Source organism: Rhizophagus irregularis, chromosome 3, assembly GCF_026210795.1.
Source record: "Rhizophagus irregularis chromosome 3, complete sequence".
In the NCBI taxonomy this organism is placed as follows: Eukaryota; Fungi; Glomeromycota; class Glomeromycetes; order Glomerales; family Glomeraceae; genus Rhizophagus; species Rhizophagus irregularis.
In genome coordinates this window covers 4746214-4769355 of record NC_089431.1, presented here as the reverse complement: position 1 = coordinate 4769355, position 23142 = coordinate 4746214, and the positions used below count along the sequence as shown (strand labels likewise).

General features: G+C 33.2%; 5 protein-coding genes across 5 annotated transcripts; 4 read left to right on the top strand and 1 right to left on the bottom strand.

The window, feature by feature from the left end:
* Positions 1-3122: 3122 nt before the first annotated feature.
* On the top strand, positions 3123-4174 carry OCT59_021172 (uncharacterized protein; the record flags this gene model as incomplete). The annotated part of the gene is made up of 1 exon (XM_025320745.2): positions 3123-4174. One exon carries the CDS (start codon positions 3123-3125, stop codon positions 3930-3932), a length of 810 nt encoding a protein of 269 aa, XP_025170681.2. The 3' UTR covers positions 3933-4174.
* Positions 4175-7171: 2997 nt separating this feature from the next.
* OCT59_021171 (uncharacterized protein) lies at positions 7172-8413 on the top strand (the record flags this gene model as incomplete). Its single annotated transcript, XM_025327560.2, has 1 exon — positions 7172-8413. One exon carries the CDS (start codon positions 7172-7174, stop codon positions 8411-8413), a length of 1242 nt encoding a protein of 413 aa, XP_025170683.2.
* A 2783-nt stretch (positions 8414-11196) lies between these two features.
* Positions 11197-12102, bottom strand: OCT59_021170 (uncharacterized protein; the record flags this gene model as incomplete). Its single annotated transcript, XM_025330685.2, has 1 exon — positions 11197-12102. The coding sequence occupies one exon, from the start codon at positions 12100-12102 to the stop codon at positions 11197-11199; it is 906 nt and encodes a 301-aa protein (XP_025170684.1).
* Positions 12103-12818: 716 nt separating this feature from the next.
* On the top strand, positions 12819-13502 carry OCT59_021169 (uncharacterized protein; the record flags this gene model as incomplete). Its single annotated transcript, XM_066149676.1, has 1 exon — positions 12819-13502. One exon carries the CDS (start codon positions 12819-12821, stop codon positions 13500-13502), a length of 684 nt encoding a protein of 227 aa, XP_065990561.1.
* A 1720-nt stretch (positions 13503-15222) lies between these two features.
* Positions 15223-15738, top strand: OCT59_021168 (uncharacterized protein; the record flags this gene model as incomplete). Its single annotated transcript, XM_066149675.1, has 1 exon — positions 15223-15738. The coding sequence occupies one exon, from the start codon at positions 15223-15225 to the stop codon at positions 15736-15738; it is 516 nt and encodes a 171-aa protein (XP_065990560.1).
* Positions 15739-23142: the final 7404 nt, after the last annotated feature.

Below are 23142 nucleotides of genomic sequence, written 5' to 3'. Positions count from 1 at the left end.
AACACTTCCCAACCCGCTAGTAATTTTAAAATGTGAGCGTCGCCTAGAAGTAGTGCAATACTAGGGACACTCATGGAAAGAGTATTGGCAAGCCAAGGGACTCTTTCCCAAGTGCAAAAATTCGTTAATATCGAAGTTACACAGTGTGCAACGTTTCAGATATTAGACTGAAAAGAACAGATACTACACTTGATCTTAGCCAATAGGCAAGAGAGGATAAGGACCAAAAGCTTGGGGCATTACGATGCCTTTTTATATTAAAATTCAAAAAAGTGAGAATTATGGGATTTCAAATGATTGTAAAAATTGTACGTTCATAATTTTTGTCATTTGCCGCAGAACCTAACCGCAGCGCTTAGCCGCTTACTAATTCGACATTGCTGCGCCTATGTTGACTAACTATTTATTATAATAATTCGATGATTTATTCGATAAAATTAAGTTGATTATTAATCCTTAGTCATATTTGCTTCTTTAAAAAAAAATGTGGCTAACGCTAGCTACATGTTAAATTTGCTGCGCCTGCTGCGGAAAAAGATTTAATTCGTTATTACGTAATAGCACGTGACTTTTGGCGGAGTTACGGCTAATGGTGACAAATTGAATTTTGTAATTTTAAATAAGTGGGCGTAATACGGTGTATATGGGACAAATATTTTTATAAGATCACGTGAATGAAAATTTTTGTCGGTTATGTTGCACAAATCATTGATATCCCATAATTCTCGTTTTTTCGAATTTCTATATAAAATGACATCGTAACGCGCCAAGATTTTGGTCCTTATCCTCTCTTGCCTATTGGCTAAGATCAAGTGTAGTATCTGTTCTTTTCAGTCTAATATCTGAAACGTTGCACACTGTGTAACTTCGATATTAACGAATTTTTGCATTTGGGGAAGAGTCCCTTGGCTTGCCAATACTCTTCCCATGGGTGTCCCTAGTATTGCACTACTTCTAGGCGACGCCCACGTTATATATTATTAGCGGGTTGGGAAGTAAAAGGGTGTTTCTTATTTTTAAATTAACATTTAAGGTTTCAGAGACTTTTTTGTAGCGAAGTGACGTTAATATTTTGAAATTAAATTTTCTTTTATTATTTTAGATCACACTTTAGCGCGTCCATATTATTGAAGTTTCAAAATTTTTATAAATTTTATAAATTTTAATAATCGATGTAATTTTAAGAATTGCTTTTAAAAATTATGCAACCAGGTAACTGTAATTCAATGAAACTAGTGAAGAAAAAAATACTGTCTGTATATTAAAAACTACTTTACGGAAATACTTTCATAATTTTTTTTTTTTGACGAATTTATTATTAAATAAAAGTCGTATACTTTGTCACAATTATTTGTGATTGCGTTACAGTTTGATAAATTATCATTAAATAGATATAAAGTAGATAAAAAATTTTCTATATCGAAAAAATTTTTCTGATATTGCCCATCCGAACGTCTTAATTCGTGGTTTATAAATCAATTTGTTACTTTCAACTTAGATTCTTCCTAAAGTCTAAAAATTTTTCGGTGTTTCGTAAAGAAAAAAAGAGTTACAGCACCCAGTATTCCCACGTTGTCCCCAACCGTAGTACTGACTGGGCCATCAGTGGCTTAACTTCGGAGATCGGACGGGTTCCGGTGCTTTTCACTGTGTATGGCCGTAACTAGAAAAGAGTCCAAAATTTATTCATTTAAAATTTTATAATACGAAACTTGGTTTTTTTCGGAAACTATTCTAATCCAAATTTAATCCATAATCGATACTGTCGATCTACTGCGGAAATTTTTTTTTAAAAAAAATTTATTTAAAGTCGTCTCATGTAGTTATATTAATAAGTCAAATATTATTTTTAACACATTTTTTTATCGTTAAAATACGTTTCAGATCTTATTCTTAAATGAATATGTTTGGATTTTAAAAATTATTAATTATGCATTTACGGCTCAAATGATAAATTTTTTTGAATATTATAATTTTTTTCTCATCACTAATTATGTCGAAAAATTTATGTTTAGAATAATGGTCTATAATCTAATTTTTTTCCCGATATATATTTGGATTTTGAAAAACTTCAGTCACTGTCCAATCAAATCGCATCGTATCATGATCACGTGTAATTAATAACTACTTTTTTTTACTTAAAAATAAATAAATAAATAATTTATTATATTTAAAATATTTGAAATATAGTTTTTAATAAACAACATATACAAGAAAAAACTATGCGCAGTGTATTGTATTATTATAATTTTACCGATATTTACTTTCGCCTAACCAAATTTTAAACATATACTTTACATCAAAAGGATGCCCATTATAATTAAAGGACTGAAAAAAAAAGTTATAACTAAAGCCAGTAGATCCAAGTTATTCATCCAAACAAATCCATGCATCATATCGTAAAATGCTCCGTCAGTTTGACGATTTGAGCTTATGTGCGGGAAAAACATGTATACATGTGTGATTGTTTTTACTTGTACAAACAATTAAAGATGACCAAGTGCTTTAAAAGGCAAGGTCGTTCCAGCGCAAAAAAAAAATATGACTGGAGGAAAACTAAAGAAATGATGGCATATTACTATCATTCTACACCAGCAGATACTAAAAATTAAAGCGATAACCGGCACGATAAACAAAAAATATAAAATACTTTTCTAAATATCTAAAGTTTCCCAATATTCATCTGCGAATGTTTACTGCTTGATGATATTGATCTCTGGGTATATTATAATTATTATTTTCCCAATATAAACTAAAATTAGTTCATCTTGTTGAAAATATTCTTATTAATAATACTTGATCAATTACTGCGGCCGGCCGTGACCAATTAATTAGTCGTACAACATCGAGTCAAAAAGGACCAATAAAAACCGGGGTAAATTTTCTTTAATAAGAATATTGATATTACAAAAATTGAATTTATTTGTTTACATAAAATTAATAAATAAATAAATGACGATCGAGGTTGCGTAAGTTGCGTAACAATCGATTGATTTATAAAATAAAATTTTCACACGTACGAGAAATTAATTGTTACACGAATCGATTAAATTGAAATAAATCTAACCTGAAAATCGAATCCTTATGTTTCTTGTCTTATATTTCTCTTCTAATTTAATAGAATGATTGAACAACAAGGTATACTTCTTTTCGGACGTACCGGATATGGAAAATCCTCTATTGCTAACATGCTTATTCAAGGTGATATTTATCAAAATAATAATGCGTTTACAATTAGTGACGGTGCGAGAAGAGAAACTTTAAATATACACACAAGATGTACGGAAAAATATCAAGTATTTGATATAGTCGGATTAGGTGAACCACTATCTCACCTCGTTTCACATAAGAATGCTGTTAACAAAATAAGAGATTATTTTTCGAAATGTAAAGTAACTCTCAATCATATATTTTACGTTCAAAAGAAGGTTAAAATTACCGATGATGATAAAAAAATGTTCAAGTTGTTTAAAGAGATCTTTGAATGGGCAGAAAAAAATATTGTTATTATCATAACTAATAGTAAACCGGAATGGATTGAGAAAAATTTAGAAACAATTAGTGAGGATTTAGGAAAATATCCAATTATTTCGGTTGATTTTCCCTTTACTGATGAAGATGAAGTTGACATTATCGCTTACATATATAGAAACAAAAGAGCGCAAAGTTTGCAACGTTTAGAAAACAAATTGTTAGAATTAAGATACAAAAGTATTAAACTAGAGGTTCTCAGTTCAACACAAATGACCGAGAGAAATGTATCAAAAGTTGTTAGCATCGTCCCAATTGTTGGTTCAGTATATCAACTAATTTCTTCTGGTGTTTATTATGCGTTAGAGAAGCCAAATAACGCAAAAGAACGACTTATAGATGGGACTGCTGGTCTTGCTTTAGATATATACTATGGGTATAGCAGTTACTGGAGCGAGTAAAAGTAAAAGTGTGCCAGCGGCATTTTTTAATGATTTATTTGAAAGAATTTTATATGAAGCATGTAAAGAAGCACAGAAAATAGTCAATGACAAAACTCCCAGTTCGAATAAATAAGTATTTTTATAGATCTTGTAATATATATTTCATTTTCCTTAATTGATACACTTGATACTTGGTATTTTTTATCACCTACAAATTAAATATAATTATTTTATTAATTAAACAAAGTTTTTGTTATTTTATGTCCGTGAGGTGTATTTACTCACCGTATTCATAATAATTTATGATTGCTGACATAGTTTCTAATTAATAGTTAGTGATTGAAAAATTTAAAATCGATCACGTTTAATTTCACGTATTTATTGGCTAAACATCACGTGAATCATTCGTATAAAAATTTTAAATTCCCGAGAAATTATAATTGTTTTAGTATAAAATATAAAAATTAAAAAATTTTTTTTTATGATTATAATCTGGAATTGTAAGTAGTGTGAGTTAGCAAAAAATTATTACAATTCAAACAAAATAAAATTAATTCTTTGTGGATCACGTAATAGATTTAAAAAATTTCCTCATACCGTATTAAACAATTGTTAAAATGTAAGATTTAATTTATTGATCATATTAAAAAAGTCAGAGTCAGCCAAAAATATATTACTATTATCTGTAGTTCTGTACGTATTTTTTTCAGGCCGGAATTATTATAATTTTACATGATTTTTTGACAGTTGCACGCAAACTTAAACTTTATCTTTTTACGGTTTATGTTATACATTATCGGAATAATTACGGTCCATCGTCCATCATTAATGATTGGAATTTAAATCAGATGATTTTTTTTGCAGATTATATAGTTGCGTTTTAAAGAAATTCACGGAGTTACGTTTAAATATTTCAAATTTAAATTAAACTAACGACAAAAAAAAAAATCCGTCCACTCCAGCATAATAATATATGTTTAGTTTAAATATCTCTTAATATTGATATGTGTTTTTGTCAACATTACCAATGTTGAGTTAGCGTTTCTCAATCGAACTTTTATGGATAGGTTTAACTTGTAATAATTGTGTAATTAAATTACTTGAAGACATATTTTATTGCATTTATTCTGTTCATTCAGTCAGTTAGTAAGTTAATCAGTTCATTACAGCCTAATGATTCTCCCACGACGGTTGGTTTTATAGTGTTTCTGGCATTTTAAAAAATTATTAAAAACAGAAATCAGAAGTTAGATTTTTTTTTCATCAGAAGTTAAGCTAAAAATGATCATCAATTATACCAAGATCAAGGGATTTTTTTTTTTATCAAAATACAAATTTTACTTTGCATAGATTTTATTAACTAGACTAAGTGATGTTATATTGATATTATTTGTATTATTTAAATCTAGTTAAACCAAAAAAAGAGTATCCGGACTTTTCACCGAAGTCCATTTCACCGAATTCCACTTCGTCGAAGGGATATTTCACTGAAGGGATATTTCTCCAAATGGACGTTTTGCCGAATGGACATTTCGCCGAAAAATTATTTATTCCATTTGGTTATTTTATTGTTTTTATACTAATTTAATAAAAGAATTTTTCTAACTATCACCGGGGGTGATCATCACCGGTGACTGAAATTATGACAATCGACCAGCATTAAAAAAATTTAGTGCCGGTAAAAATTGATAATTCTGGCCAGCGGTGATGATCACCCCAGTAAAAACCAAAAATAATTTTTCTAGCTTTTATATATTTTGTCTTGTTTATAATTTATTAATCATTTTTTACTGAATAAATGTTTCAGGAAAATAAAGTTATTTATTTATTACTTTTATTTGTAATATTTAAAATTAATAAATTTATTTTATTTATTATAAAAAAAACTTTAATTTAAAAAAAAAACTTTAGATAGCACTGACTTTGATCCAAACCTAAAAGGTAAAAGAACGAAATTAAAATGAAAATCGGAAGCACTTATTACAAGTATAGCACCACAGCATCTATCCAATCACTGTTCCAAATCTAAAGGTGAAAGAATGAAAAAAATATTAGAAATAAAATAGATATGGAAAAAAATTATTATTGAAATGAGGATTGAAAAATGATGCTTACCATAATGCTGCAACATCGATCCAATTACTGATTTTTTTAAAAAAAAGAATAATTAATAATGTTTTTATATAGCAATGATAGAAATATAGTATATAAAATTAAATGAAAAAAATTATATAAAAATAATAGTATAGATTATGAAGGAAAAAAAAAATTTATTTAAAATTAAAAGAAATATTTTCAGTTTTAGGAAAACCGAACTGAAAAAAGAAATTAAAGAAAAATCATTTAAAAATTTCTAAACAAAAGAACATTGTATTCTAATATTATATTGATGATGGATAGAATCCTGATTTTGAATTACATTTTATTCGTTACTCACTTTTTATTATTAAATTATATGACTCAAATTTTTTTAAAGATATAATTTATTTTATTTACAAAATGATTAAAATTAATAGAATGGCTTCAGAGAAATTCAGACATTTAAAAATCAGTTAATGGACGATAAACTCTAAAATGAAAAAAGATTGAGGAAAGGCAAATAAAAAGGGATATGAAATTCTCAACTTGGAATGTAAAAAGCTTATCATTGCGGTTAGTACTTAAAAAATGGATAGCTAATTATTTAAATGTTATTTTGTTTCCAGTTAAATTGAAGAATATTAAATTTGATCAACGGTTTAGATTAAGTTCAGCTCAAGAATAAAGCGAACTACTATAGTGAAAACGAGCTTTTGAGAAATTAGAAATTACATATAATTAAACGCGATTATATTTATTACTTTATAAACTCTAACATATTACTAAATTTTTTAAAAAAATTAAAAATATTTGTTTCATATCATGTTTTTAGTTGTTTTCCACAAACTTTCTCTGTTTAATTGTATATAAAAAGTTGTTTAAAAACGTGCGATGAAATTAAATAATAAAATAATTGAATCTCTTACTAAATTAATAATCTCAAAGCTTATTAACATTTTTTCTTATACTGGTACTGAATAATTCTGAATAATTAATCGAATGTATATATTATGATATGACGATTGTCATTATGCGTTGATAATTAATTTGTTAATTATAATTTTGACTTATTTTACATTATTGATAATCTTACACATAAATATACATATATATATATGTGCACTTACAATATACAGTCACAGATTTACTATACAATTTACTCTATTCTGTTTAACAAAATGTTTAGATATATACGATTAATTAAATATGATATCAAAAAACATTCAACATTTAAACCTTCTGATTTCAGAAAATATTCAACATTCCAACCATTCCAACCTCTTGGTAATCTAGGAAATTCAAGAAAAAAACTTATGTTGGTGAATTTACAATTTCCTGGTTTCAGAAAATATTCAACATTCCAACCTTCTAATAATCTAAAAAATTTAAGAAAAAAAGTTAATGATTTGGAACAAAATTTAAGAAAAGGAATTAATGAATTGGAACAAAATTTAGAGATCCAAAGGGCTAGCATTGTAAATTGGGGAAAAGTAATTAGTGATGAAATTAGTGATGTGAAACAAGAAATAGGACAAAATTTAGGTGAAGGAATTAATGAAATAGAACAAAATTTAAGCGGAGTAAAACACAAAATGGAACAAAAGTTTAAAAAAGGAATTAATGAAATGGAACAAAATTTGAGAGAAGGAATTAATGAAATGGAAGAAAATTTAAGTGAAGGAATTAATGAAATGGAACAAAATTTAAGTGAAGAAATTAATGAAAAGGAACAAAATTTAAGTGAAGTAATTAATGAAATGGAACCAAATTTAAGTGAAGTAAAACAAGAAATGAAGCAAAATTTGAGAGTAGGAATTAATGAAATGGAACAAAATTTGAGAGAAGGAATTAATAAAATGGAACAAAATTTAAGAGAAGGAATTAATAAATTGGAACTAAATTTAGAGATCCAAAGGGCTAGCATTGTAAATTGGGGAAAAGTAATTAGTGATGAAATTAGTGATGTGAAACAAGAAATAGGACAAAATTTAGGTGAAGGAATTAATGAAATAGAACAAAATTTTAGCGGAGTAAAACGCAAAATGGAACAAAAGTTTAAAAAAGGAATTAATGAAATGGAACAAAATTTGAGAGAAGGAATTAATGAAATGGAACAAAATTTGAGAGAAGGAATTAATGAAATGGAAGAAAATTTAAGTGAAGTAATTAATGAAATTGAACAAAATTTAAGTGAAGAAATTGATGAAATGGAACAAAATTTAAGTGAAGTAAAACAAGAAATGGAGCAAAATTTGAGAGTAGAAATTAATAAAATGGAACAAAATTTGAGAGAAGGAATTAATAAAATGGAACAAAATTTAAGTGAAGGAATTAATGAAATAGAACAAAATTTAAGTGAAGCAAAACAAGAAATGGAACAAAATTTAAAAAAGGAATTAATAAAATGGAACAAAATTTGAGAGAAGGAATTAATGAAATGGAACAAGATAAAAGAAAAGAAATTAATGATGTGACAAAATTCAGGAGAACATTCATCTTTTTGTAAAAAGCTTAATAAAAAAAATATTGTAAATTTGAATCAATTATTCTAATATAATAAAAAAGAAATAAAAAATACTAACTTACAAAATTTTTCCTAAAATAAAGGCATACTTATTTCATATTTATTAATATAAATAAAAATAAGAGCAAATAAAACTTACTACTAATACGGTAATATTAGTACCAATTGCAAGGACAACTGGTAATAAAAAAATCACCTAATAAAATTGCAATAATTTTATAAATCACCTAATAACATTCATTATTAAGCAACATAACTGTTACTAACTTAAATATAAACCCTTTTTGTCCTTAATTTTTTCATTTTTTATTTCTTTTAACCATTTTTCATATTTTCTCTTTTAATTTCATTCCTTAAGTCTTGTCTTATAACATTATTTCCTTAATAAAATAAAAACTTATTAAAATATTAAAATATATTTAAATGATCTTGCAAAAAATTAATAATGGTAAGAATAATTTTTTAGATACAATACATTTTATTTTTATGGAGTCTTGATAATATCCTTTTACCGAATATTAATGTATGGAATAGTTCTTGTAAAATTTATCAGTTATGTAAATTATTAATTAAGAAGTGTATTATAATATTTTATTATTAGTTTAAAGACTACAGAATTTATATTCTTTATTTATTTTTATTTTTTATCTTTAAAATGTAGTATGAGTCCGTAATAGGGATGGCAATGGTCGGTTATAATCGGTTATAGCAAGTTAAACGGGTCAGTTAAAAATTGGTTAAACGGTCGGTTAAACGGTCAGTTATACCATTTTACTTAAATAATTGGTTAAATGGTCGGTCAAATGGTTAAAAATGGTCAGTAAAATGTTAAATGGTTGGTCAAATGGTCGGTTAAATGGGTTATGATCATAACCGTTGCCATCACTAGTTCTTAACCAATTTAAATCATATTCTAATTCTTGGCACCTGCATTTAAACATCTTAATCATAATTTATGACAAATAAGATTATTTATTTGTGATAATTTTGCTATTGTTGTCATCATTACAATTTATTAGTAATTAATGATATATAGTTATCCTACCAAGTCATATCTAGCTACCTGTAACTTTATTAATATACAAACCTCAAATACTTTAAACTTTTGACTATTCATATATTAAAGCATTAACAAATTATTTATTTAATACACTTGATACTTAGTGGTCTTTTTTTCAAGTCCATATAAATTTTTTTTTTATAAATTGAATAAAGTTTTTTCTTATAGTGCTATTTTATTTAATTATGTCCGTGAAGTGAAGTGAATTTTTATATAATGTTTATGATTACTAACATCACATCATTACTTATAATAGTTAATGACTGCTCTACTTTAAAAGGTGGCAAGCTAACATCCTTATTATGCGATATCATTATAAACATAGATATTTCTTTCTCAGACAGCCCGTAATAGTTTGTTAAAATTCTTATCAAATTTCGTTGTGGTCATTCTCCATTCATATTGTATTTGATGAAAGGAGAGTGACAATAACAATTATAATGTTTTAGTACAAAACAATAACCGATAATGCCTGGAAAATAATATGAAAATTTGAACGTTCTTTTTTAAAGTGATAATAACCTGGAATTGCAAATAGCCAAAATTTATTACTAAAAAATTATTACAATTTGTATAATAAAATAAATTATATGTGGATCATGTAATGGATTCGCAACTAAGAAAGAAACTTCATCTGTTATGAATTTGGAATTACTAATAGGGTTTATATTCTCTTTTATGAATAAAGAAAATATTAATCATTATATTTTAAGATCAGAGAAATCAAGAATAAATAATAACAAAATTATTTATTTTTTACTAAACCTCTGCTAAAGTTAAATAAAATTAACACGTTGTCATAAAAAGTACAATAATACTTATTCACTCAAACTATAAATTTGTCTTTAACCTTCATCAGTCGATGGAAAACTACTGAATAACATTGAATCAATTTTCTAGATAATTGTTACTAGTAATTGTTACTATAGAAAAGGATTTTATGAAAAAAGAATCAAATATCAATCTTATCAGTGAAAAAAAGTTTTACCATTCTAACACTTTTGATCATGCTGAATTTTCATTAACTATTAAATTTTCATTTACTATTTCTGTTTATAAACTATAAAGTCTACATAAACATTTTCTATAAATTTTATCAAATCATATGTTATTGTCATGTCTTCTCATATCAAATTTGCTTTAACCATACGGATTTTTATTTTTTTAAGAATAAAACTTTTTGTCGTATCACAAAAAAATACCATGTTAAATAATATTAATATAGTCAAAAGTTCGTAAATGGAATGACTTCTGGCTTGAGAAATCATTTCGTTCATATATAAATATTTTATAAAAAAGACTTCGATACAAATATCACGTGATATAATTTTATTGGTTAAACGTAAAAAGGGAATTCTTTTTTTTTTTTTTACAATGACAAACGCATATTTATTGATTAAAGAGGGCCTATGTTAGGTATTTCGCGCACTAGTACAAATATAGGCAGTAAAATAACCTCAATATACCCATTGAAATTGAGCAGTCTAAAACTACTCGCTCTCTCCATGTCAAGGCCACTACCGTCCCCGATCAACACCTTTTACCCCTACACCAACCTATCTACAAACTATCTACATACATGGGTATATCTCGTTATTCTACACTAAAAAAAACCTAAACTATTTTTTGTTTTGACCCTTTTTCTTCTTTTTACGGCCCATCCTGCTTCCAGGTTTCCCGGCCCAGGGTTTTTTTTCTTTTTTAACTTCTCTAAAGCCTTCTCCAGTCTCTTCGTATTCCGTGTCACTTCGCGTTCCCTGTTTTTTCTTTATACACTTCTTGACTTCTTTTATATGTTCTTCATCGTCCGACGATGATGAAAAACCATTACCTGGACCTATTATAAATGGGTTACGGTTTGAAAAAGTAAATGGATACTTTTGATTTTGTGATGGTAATCGTTTAGTACAATCAGCGTTAACTTTGTTGTATTCATGTATTTCTATCAGAGACACAGTTTTTTCTCCATTTGTGGAACGCTCTGACTTCTTCCCCTTTTTGTCGCCAACGCGTTTTTCGAATAAAGCAATCCTAGCTTTACTAATTGGGTGATTTTCATCGTAGACTCTTATCTTGTCGTCTGCCTCATTAGCTTTAACTGGTAACGCCACTTTATCGTATTCAACCATTATCTCTTCTCTATACTCCTCAATCACTTTAACCACGTTATCTGAGGAAGTATAATCTTTTATTGGAGGCGATATCGTTTCAAATTGTTTTTCACTCAACAGGTTTTTCCTATATTTATTAACGGTATCGACTACCTCTTCTGTAGTTATATCTTTGATAATTATTGGTGACGTCACGGTTGTCATAATCAACTCTTCTTTTTTGTTATTCGGGATCGTGCTAATTAGCGCCCTCGGAAGAACCTCTTTTGTGGACTTCTTCGGCGCACCATCTTGACGCTTTTCGCGAATAATCCAGGCTTTATCTGTGATTCCGCCATCCAGAGCGATTGCATTGTTCAATTGATCTTCATCCCAGGAAAACTGTTTTGTTTCCAAAGCGAGCAATTTTTCCATACTCAAAAGTATAATTTTTTCTCGCTATATCTTGGTAGTAGTTCGTACAGATTACTTTGTAAGCTTTCCATTTGCATTTTTCTTTTATATCTTTAACAGTCCTATCTCCTTTGAACCAACGAATGTTGATGACTTTTTTATTTTTTTCGTTGCTTCCTATTAGAACTTTCTCCTTCCACGCTCCATTTAAGAAGGATGTCTCATAATCTTCCAATAATGATATGTCTGCTCTTACTGATTGGTATTTATAATGTTTTTTGATTCTAATTCTATGTACCTTGCCTAATTGTTTTATGGCATTAACCACCTCTAGTAGTATGAAAACCCCAATTCTGGCTCACCTACTTATCTCATAATCTAAACCGTTTATTAATATTTTCACCTACTTATATGCTACATATTTTATAACCTAAATCACCTTTTTTATATTTTTACCTACTTATCTCATAATCTAAACCGTTTATTAATATTTTCACCTACTTATATCCTACTTATTTCATAATCTAAATCATTTATTAATATTTTCACCTACTTACCCCCAACCGAACAAGAAATAGGATTTCAAAGCCAACGGAGCCAAAAAAGGTAAGGAAATATTAACCCATCCAGGAAACCAGCCATGGAGTCAATAGAGCGGAATAGCAAGGCAAGCAATTTCCCTTATACCGAGAAAAAATGTAATTGAATAAAAGATTCACATATAAAAGACTTACAAGATGTCACAATACAGACCATTACTAAGACGTATACTAGGCCAGTTTGAACTCAACATAGAAGAATGGGTAAAGGAAATAATGTGGTATTTAGATATAGCATATTTAAAAGCTTTAGATTCCGAATTTAGCAAAGAAAGTATGTTAGTATCTGGATTAGAAGAGCTAGTAGAAATATTTGATGACATGTTAGAAGGTGATGATATATGGATACATCCATCACTTTTATCACGAATAAGATATTCTATTCTACCAGATGAGATGGCAATATATGAAAGATTTTCAGATATCATTAAGAACTTCTCAGAGGATAAAGAATTAGCATATGCATTATTAGACTTAGTAGAAATATTATCAAAAAAGAAACCTACAACATTCAACATTATAGATTACAATATACAAAGAATATTCACAAATCCTAATGATGAATATAGAAATGAATTCAGCATCTATCATATAAAAGGAGATGAAGATATGGATGAAGACACAGATGAAGATATAGATGAAGACATAAATGAAGAAGAGCAGAATGAATTCAATGAATACTACCAAAATCTTGCACCAACCACTGAGAGTCAGCTGGATAGGCTAAAAAATGAGTTGGCTATAACTCTATGTGACGAATGTCTTATGCCAACAAGAAGTCATGAATGCGATTGCTGGATTTTACAAATAGAGGGTTTCTAGTTTTCAGTGAAACCATTTTTTTACCTCTCGCAATCTGGAATAGGTGCATCACAAATAAAATCTCCAAAATTATATGGATTAGAAAACAACTTCTGTAAGAACTTATAAACCATATCAGCATCCAATTCAGTCTTAGTGCCAAATATATTAACCTTACCAGATTTAGGCCAGATATGTACCCGAATCTTTGAAGTAAAGATTATAGCAATTTTAGAATGAATATCACCTGCATCATTCTTAATATACTTTATCGGAAAGGGAAGAATCTCACGAATACCATCTATAGATTCTAAAGCATATGCTAAGGTAGAAAGATTAATAAACTTATCACCCCCAATATTAATCACAAATTTATAATTGCGCAGGAGAGCCTTATTTTCACCCACAAGTTCTACAGAAGAAAATTCAGGTAGGGAACATTCAGAAAGGTAACGTAAGAAGATAGCAACAGGATCAAAAGACCCGAAAACTTGTATACTACCAGATTTAGGAAAATAACGAATAGTATGTACAGTATCAGCTAAGATGATAACAAACTCAATGCATGCATTAAAAGTGCTACCATCCCCTGTACGTCGCCGTCTATTTAATGGATTGTCAGGTGTACTTCGTCTGCATCGCCTCTCACCTTTTGGTTTAGACAAGTACTGTTCATAACCCTCAAAAGCTTTATGAATAAAGTTGCTATTAATGGCAATAACATCCTTAGTAGGTTCAAGCTTATGACCAAGCACGGTGTAATCAAGCCCTTCAACATTGATCTTAAATTCAGTAACAGTAAGAGATGGAGTAAGTTCACTAAAAGTAAGCATGTCTGGTTTTTTCTATTGATAGAAAAGAAATGTTCAAATTATTTTATCCTAAGAAAAAATCTAATTAAATAAAACTTCTTCATCAATATCTCATATGAGATACCATGACAAACAATAGCTTACCTTTCGAACTTTTAGAAAAGATATTCAAAACTTCATATGAAGGTACTTACTCCCGTTGGCATTATCTTTGCAATTATGCATTAGTGTGTCGAAAATGGGCTGTAGTAGCAAACTCTCTCCTATGGGGTGAAACAGACCTTTATAACCTCTATAATATTAAGGAGTTCCAAATGTACAAACATCTCACAAAACCAGGGACAGTATGTGGAAAATATATCAGAAAGCTTAATATGGATGGAGTATTATTATGGCCTATCTGTGTCGTCGGGCTGGTAGTGTAGTCACTAACGTTCCTCCACCTCGGCCAGGGCCTCGCAGTACCTACATCCCCCCTCCGTGGGGCAGGTTTACCTGCCACAGTACCATGGTCTGCCACGGTATTTTTCCACTTTTTTTTTTTCTACATTTTTTCTTATATATAACTTACTATGACAACTATGGCAACTATGGCAGAGTACTTAAAAATGGAATAAAAACGCGAATAAAGCCGAAATCAAACAGAATCTCCTGCCATAGTACCTGCCATAGTACGAAAAATCTTATAATAATACTATGGCAGCCTTAGTCAGCCCCTCAGACCCCAAAACCCGATTCACGCTATGATTACCCTTTATATACTCACCTAGACCCTCCAAGTATGATTCCCTATGTCCTGAACTATGGCACCCGAACTATGGCAGCCGAACTATGACAGCCGAACTATGGCACCCGAACTATGACCACTTACCCCCGTCAGAAAAAATACATTCGGCAATTGAAGATTAGGTAACTATAAGTAACATACAATGATAAACTTACACGCCGCCACTTCTCTTGCCGAAGACCTCGGGCTTGATCTTGTAGACATCTATGGAATCCGTAAATGGATCCAAATTCAGGCATCACCCCTCAATGACCCAGACATAGTAGCAGAGATGGTCAGAAACCTTCCGGTTAAAGAATTCGGAAAACATCTCAAGATTAACAGACTCTGGTATAACTGTTGTAAAGCCGAGTTGTGGAAGCGGCATAAAGAAGCCGAAGAGGTATACAAACAGGCAGTAGACTACTACAAAGAAGCCATTGACAATTTCAATGAAGCCGATCAGAAAAAATACACCAGGTTTGCAGGGATGGTAGTAATAGAAAGAGCACTCCTCAGATGCGGCTTTATAACGCAAGAGTCTGACTGGGAGAAATGGACTCAAATAACGTACAACATCCAATTGCTTAAGGAAGGTCGCACTCCTGATGACTCGGATGATGAATCAGATGATGGAGAGGTATCTCTCGATGACTCAGATGATGAGGAATACTTTTAGAAGGCGGTACTAATCCGTCTTCCTCTTTTTTGCCTCCTTAAGGCATTTATCAATACACTGCTTACACGTGTCATCAGAATCTAAGATTTTCTGCCCGAGTTTTTTGCATTGCCGATTGTACGCCATCTGATGTCTTTTAGCCGCAGTTTCTTTTTTCTTCTCCTTGGTTTTCTTTTTGATAACCCAGTCTATCCCAGTAAAAGTATTCTTATGCATCCCACAAACTACACAGTCACCATGTAAACGATAGCGGCCATTTGTGGTCATATCTTGTATTTCACTAGCAGTCTCGGTTTCCTTCTTACACTTTAGGCAGTAAAATCGTGTCATCTTAAGATTTGAAGTCTGAAATCTTTCCTTTAATTTGTCGTAATATGTCGCATTTAGAGAATTACTACAAATACTACAATCTCTCCAGAGTACCGGCACGAATTCTAAAAGGTGAGGAGCACTACAACCTATATAAAAAGCCCCTAAAGGAGAAGTCATCAGAGCGTCCACGAGTAGTTGTATGGAAACCAAATGCAACACATCAGGCAGATCTTGCAGAGATGCCAGTCGATCCCAAAGGATTCCACTATTTCCTCGTAGTGGTGGAAGTCACGGGTAAACAAGTCGATGCAGAACCCCTAAAGGATAAAACCGCAAATAAGGTTCTCAATGGATTTGTTAAAATCTACAGAAGAAATCGCATTAAGCCACCAACACATCGAATAGAGACAGACTCCGGATCAGAATTCACTAATGATCAGGTACGTGATTTTTTCCTGAACAGCCTAGGGGTGATGATGAGGTTCGGCGAACCAGGAAGACACAAACAGCAATCATACGCTGAACGAGCCATCCAAGCAATCCAGGAACCTCTCCTAAAACGAATGGTGGCACAGGAGTTGAAGACCGGGGTGACATCCGTGGAATGGTCAGAAGATTTCCGTGATGTAGTTAATAAAATAGATGAAATCTGGCAGAGAAATCCCCCAGACATTCCGACAGGGTCACCCAAAGTGTCAAAAAAGACGGAACTTCTCTCTGAAGGAACACATGTCCGAGTCAAGTTAGACGAACCTATTTCAGTACTCGGGAATAAACTCCATAGAAAATTTCGTACAGGTGACATAAGATGGAATCCCAATATCCGTGTCATCAAAAAAATGATCCTCTCACCCGAACAGCCTCCTACGTATCTTCTTGATGGACCACACGGGCGTCTAGGTGTATCCAGATGTGCGTACACCCGAAAAGAGTTGCAGATTGTTCCAGAAAATGAACATCCCCCACCTGACTCCGTGATAAGAGGGCAACCCGAAAGATTTGTACCTGAGCGGATACTCCGGCATCGCATCAGGAAGGGTCAAGACCAGTATCTAGTCAAGTGGGAACGATACCCAGATACCGAAGCCACTTGGGAACCCGCTGACCGGTTGGAGGAGGATGTCCCTGCCTTAATCCGCAAGTTTTGGGAATAAAAAATAAATATTCCCTATTTTTTGTCTCCTCGATTCACGTCAGAAACTATTGGGATAAAAACATTCTTCTCATTACAAGTAAGGGCAATATGTTCACGTGATTCATGGACATCATAATTGTAACGTTTCAGACACGTCCGGCTCAATCCAATCTCCCTATGCTTGTAATCGCTTAAAACCGCGAGATTCTCAGTGATTACACAATCAGGGGTTAGTTTGATTGACACACCTTTTACCATGCCAAATGTCCTATCAGAACCCGGAGCGCCGGATATGTTATGTGTAATACTCTTGTCGATATCCAACACTAATTCTTCAGCGGCTTCCCTCTGAATAAAAGACGCGTTAGCACAAGTGTCTGCTAAACACTGAATTGCTATCCCATTGACCTTCCCATCCAGTGCTAAAAGATCTTTAGTATTCTCCAAACGAGCTATGTCAATATCCATCGGGTCATCTTCCCTGATATCCTCTTCTTGTTTTTCTTCAACTAGGTCTTCCGGAATCTCCGTACTTTTACGAGCAGACTTTAATTCTTCCCGAAGAATCTCGCGGAGTAATTTTCTAAAATCTGCAGACCTTAATAAACTTAATGAATCATTTTTGGTGACGGCTTTTATAAGTGTGGGCTTACTACTAGTAACCTTCACAGGAATCTTAATAGGAGTCATTTTAACTGATTTTTTTGGAACAGATTTAAGAAGTTTCGAGATACTTACACCCTTATCCGAGTTTACTTTTTTTTTGTACTTCGAACCGCACAAATCCGAAAACCACCTTCCTCATCGGGAACAATTTTCAAGTCATCAAAACTCGCGGTATTAGTATCAATATCCATAGCATCATCATTAAGATCGAGGTTTCTCATTGCTCGGGCTAATTCCAGATCATCGCGTCTATCTTTAGCCTTCTGAAGTCTCTTTGGAAATCTTTTAGACGTCTCATATCCCATAATAAGATCAATAACATGTTGATCATCCTCACTAGTCCACTCAGGAGCATCAGGGTCACCAGGGTCATCACCAAAATTATGATCTACATAACCATCATCCCAATCAGGATCCTGATGATCCTGAACAACGCGTGGCCGTGGCTTTGGCCGAACAGGTTTAATCTGTTGTCTATAGACCGGTGGTTTACGAACTGGCTTAGATGCTTGTAATTGTTTAAATTGTGCCTGGAAATTCTTGGTAAGTTCCTCGGCTTGTGCCTTGAGCAATTCTTGTAATCGTTCTTGAGTAATAACGTCTGTCGACCTTTGTATTACAGCACCTTCGTGTGGAGTCACGGGATGAGTATAGCCAGCCAATTCCTCTTTTTTAGCCTTTTCAATACCCTGACGCCTTTGTAATCCATAGAACATTTTGCCCTTTCGTCGCTCAAGATCACTCAATCTATCGATTAATGTATTAAGAGGTGCCGCCCCGATTCTGGAAGCTTCAATAACGTTTTCCGGCAAAAGTCCTCTATAGAACTGGTCAGTAACCATAATTCGATTATATCCTACAATATCCCCAGCCCTCTCAACTCGCTTATAGTAAGATCGAACAGGTTCACCTTGTTCCTGGTAAAGGTTACTAAATCGTATTTGAAGTCTTTCTTCCACGACGGTTGGAAAATTTGTACGCATATGCATAAATGCTTGATCCAGGAGAATCCCCTGTAAGACTATTGGTTGATTCTGGACAGCAGCATTAAATGGACCTCCATGATTTCCCAACCCATTAACGGGTTGATGAGTAGGACGTCCGCCCGCACGCCTCCACTGCTCTTCAACTTTAAAATTCGTTCTAACGATATCAGCGCGTGATGGGAAAAATGTTTCTCCAACGGTTCTCGCCGCATTAGCTAAAATCCTTGAATATGCATCAACATCAGACCCGGGTAAGTAAGTACCAACATGTAATCCATTAGCAACCTCAGGAACAGCTAAAGCTCTGAACGCTCGGCGAGTAGCACCGGCTCCACCATTTGCAGTAGCCACTAACCGAATATTCGAGAGTTCCCAATTTTTTCCAGTAAGTTCTGCATCAAACCACCTCGCCGCTTCATCTCTCATACAGCTACGAAGAACCCCCATCGCTCGCACCCGACCAGGAGGTGCACCGGCATCGTCCAATGGATCAATACCAACGGTATTAATATACCCTAAAAAGTTATCAATAAAAAGATTAAGATCTTCATCTTCCCGACCATGAAATATGGGGGCAGCTATACCAACGGCAGCCATATCGTATTTTGTGAATGGTTGAGAGGAGGTGGAGGAAGGTTCAATTGTCTAATCCGAAACCATTGTACTTGGATACGCAGAGCGGCTATTTGTTGGAAAAGTCGATTCCTAAGACGTCCCAATGTCCGAATTCCAAAAAGAACCCGATTATTGGCATATACAAGCCGATTTCGTGCCACATCACGCTCGCCTATAGCTCTATTACGTTCACCTATAGCTCTATTACGTTCTCCTCTCATAAGATTATATTGCTGCTGAAGACGACGATTAGTCGTCCGCATACCACCAAACTCACGTTCCAATTCAGCCAAATTAGCTTCTAAACTAGTAATAGTATCTTGTACGTTATTTAGCTCATCTTGTGTAAGACCTAACAAACCCGTTTGAACCTCGAGTTCATCTTGTAATTCATCACGTTCTTTTCGAGATCGATCACGTTCCGCTTTTAATATATCGCGTTCTTCGTATGTTTCTCTACAGCGATGAATTAATAAATTAAGAGCATGTTTAAGACGATGATTTGCATTTTGTACATCTCGATTAACAACCATGCGATCACTGACAGTTAAAAAATCTGTTAGATCCTTAATTACCGCAACTAATGGTATATTATTCATATCACGCAAATCCCTAGGAGGCGGTCCAGTAGGCTCTGAAGGAGTATAAATTGCAATTGGTGTCGACATCGTATTTAAACTAAGATAGAATAAAATTCAAATGGATCTTTATGTATACAATTTGGACGAGTACACGACCGACTCGAGACAGGGTAATGAGTTTGCCCCATCATGGCCTTTCCGTCTTGCCGTAGCAGGAAGTTCTGACTCGGGTAAGACAACTATGATTATTAATTTGTTAATGGGAGACAAGAAGGCAAAGGAGGATGGCGAAAGGTACATATTATGTGATGCGGTAATTCTAGTTGGCAGATACCTCGATGAACCGAAGTGGGCAGTCGTACGTGATTTTTTCAAAGAAGAAGAAATTCCGTTTACCGCAGTATCCCATAGTGAGATTCCAAATGTTAAGGACTTCAACTCCACCCAGGCTACTGTGGTAATCTTCAAGGATTTGATGGATGCGCCTAAAAAAACCCAGGATCTCATCACTGGATTTTTTACACACGGACGAACCAAAAATATTTCATGTATTTATGTGGCCCAAAGATTCTTTACCATTCCCAAGGCTATTCGTGAAAATGTGAATTATATTTCCCTACATGGAGGTCACGGAAGTTTGACCGATACTAAGAGAATCATCCGCCTATATACAGAAGAATCAGAGTCATTAGCACCAGTAATTGATGATCTTACTCTGCAACGTGAATTTGTAGTGTTTGATCTTAGAAGATCCAAGAGCGATCCGTTATCCATTCGGGTTAGATGGGATACTAGTCTCAGTTCGATCACTGATCAATCTCAGTTCGATTCTAGTTCGAACTCAGTTCAATCCCCGTTCGATCCGAGTTTGAACCCAGTTCGATCAAAGTTTAGTCCTTATGGCCAAAAAGCTGTAGCTGAAGCAAAAAAGTCCTTCCAGCTAATTGAGTTTGCTCGGGAATATCCATCGCCTAAAGAGAGAAAACACCTCCTCGTATCTGGTATTATAGCTAAGAACGCAGATACCTGGATTAAGTACGTCTTTCGGGAAGCCTACGGATTATCTGGTAAGACCCTGGGATCAGACTTCCAAAACTTCTTAGCGAAAGTACGGGATAGGACCGCGAAGACTGAAATTCCAAAATCTGAGACCGTAAAGGAGTTATTCTTCCGATATGAAGTCCTGAAGTCTAGTCACCCTTTGGATAATAAAAAAATAATAGAAGGCATCGGGGTCCTTTTACAGATCTTTTCTAAGGGTCATATGGACCGTCGAGCATTACGAGTAGGGATCAATAGTATTTTGTAAGAATCTGGTTGCTTTAGCAACCCATCTCGCGAAGTTCTTCCGCAGAAGCCCTAAGAATCATGGCGCTTTTTTTACGTCCTTCGAAGTCAATCCGTAGCATCCTAGCTTTTAATCCAATAGCTCCTAAGGCTCGAGAAGCAAAGTTCTTAGTCATCGGATTTCTTACATGATTTACATAGTTCTCATAGAATGTAGTAAAGGGTTCGTCAATACCATCCGGGTATGTATTCCGTAAGAACTGATATAAGGCAATTTCCCCACTGTCACATCCAATGGCTATAAGCTGTTCAAGAAGCCACTTCCTAGTATCCTCGTATGAATCTCCGTCCATAATTTTCATATCTAGTCTTTGTGTGAATAATTGTGTAAAATCCGCATTACTTGCCCGACGGATAATCTGGACCAACTTATCCCTGGCAAGTCCCAAGGCTTGTAAAGGTTCACTCTCGTCACCAATCTTCTTTATAATCTGTCTATACAACACGCTGGATAATCCTCTATATGCCGCTTTTGCAGAGAATACTCCACAGTTCTGACACTGGTTTATTACGATTGATGTTGACATGGCTATCTTTCTTTGATTATTCACTCACTTAGTATCCTTCACAATCTTTTTTATATATTGTTATCTTTAAATACCTGTCATTTGTATAAAAAAAAAATAACTGGCATTAATGGGATCAACCGTTGGAAAGACCGGAAGACCAGAGGACCGGAGGACTGACCATTAGGAAGCGCAGTCCTTGCACAACTTGTCCGTTAAGTCACTTGGGCTTACAGTAAGGTTGCTTGTCTAAACCTCTTCAAAATCCTACGATTAGTTTCGTCAAAATTTTACTATAGATTTATTATAGTTTCGGCAGAGTTTCGGCAGTTTCGGCATTTATAATAAGTTTCGGCAGTTTTGCCTTTCTCTAAAGTTTCGCCAGTTTTTTAATATAACTTTAATATAGTTTCGCCAGAATTTCGCTTTTCGGCGAAACGCCATCTTGCCTAAACCCCTAGGTTTCGGCAAGCAACCTTAGCTTACAGGCATGAGACATTCCCTACACAACTCAATATTAAGCTCTGCAAGTCTCGGGGCATGGTCCTCCAAAGTTCGTGGACGACCGGAAGGACCGGAGGAAGGTGTCCCGTTAGTCGTATTCTGCTGTAAGATAAAATCATCATATTCATCTTGGTCAGCTTGAATAGCGGCTCTGATTTGTTGTATATTATTGAAAGTTAACCGCTGGCCATCAAGATTTTCCTCATTATAGCGTGTTTCATTGATGATTTCCTCTATAAGCTCCTCCTCTTCAGAATGAACAAGGTAGTAGTCCTCAACTACCTCGTAGTCACTCTCAACCAGTCTATGATACGTTCTAGTACCGTGTTGAATATAGCGTCCTGTATCTGTATTTAAATATACAGGTTGTTCCTGGGGTGGAGGCGGTACGGTTTGTCTACGGACAAGCCTTCCATCGATATAATCATGGGATTCCATAACTATTCGATTAAAGGTATCTCCACCAACACGGATTGGACGTCCGGTTATAGGATTAGTTATATAAGGGTATGTACATGTCTTTTTTCTGTACGTGTCTACATACCTAATTGTTATCTTCAATTTACAATAACCAAGTGACATCGTCATCAGTCCTTGTCAAAAAATGCGAGGATGCCTGATGATGAGGTTACATGGTCATCAGTCCTTGTCGCAAAGCACGAGGATACCTGATGAATAAGTTATTGGATTATTGGCCTAAAAAGCATTCATGGAAAAACTATGGATTATATTACAGAAAATGTGAACGGAGT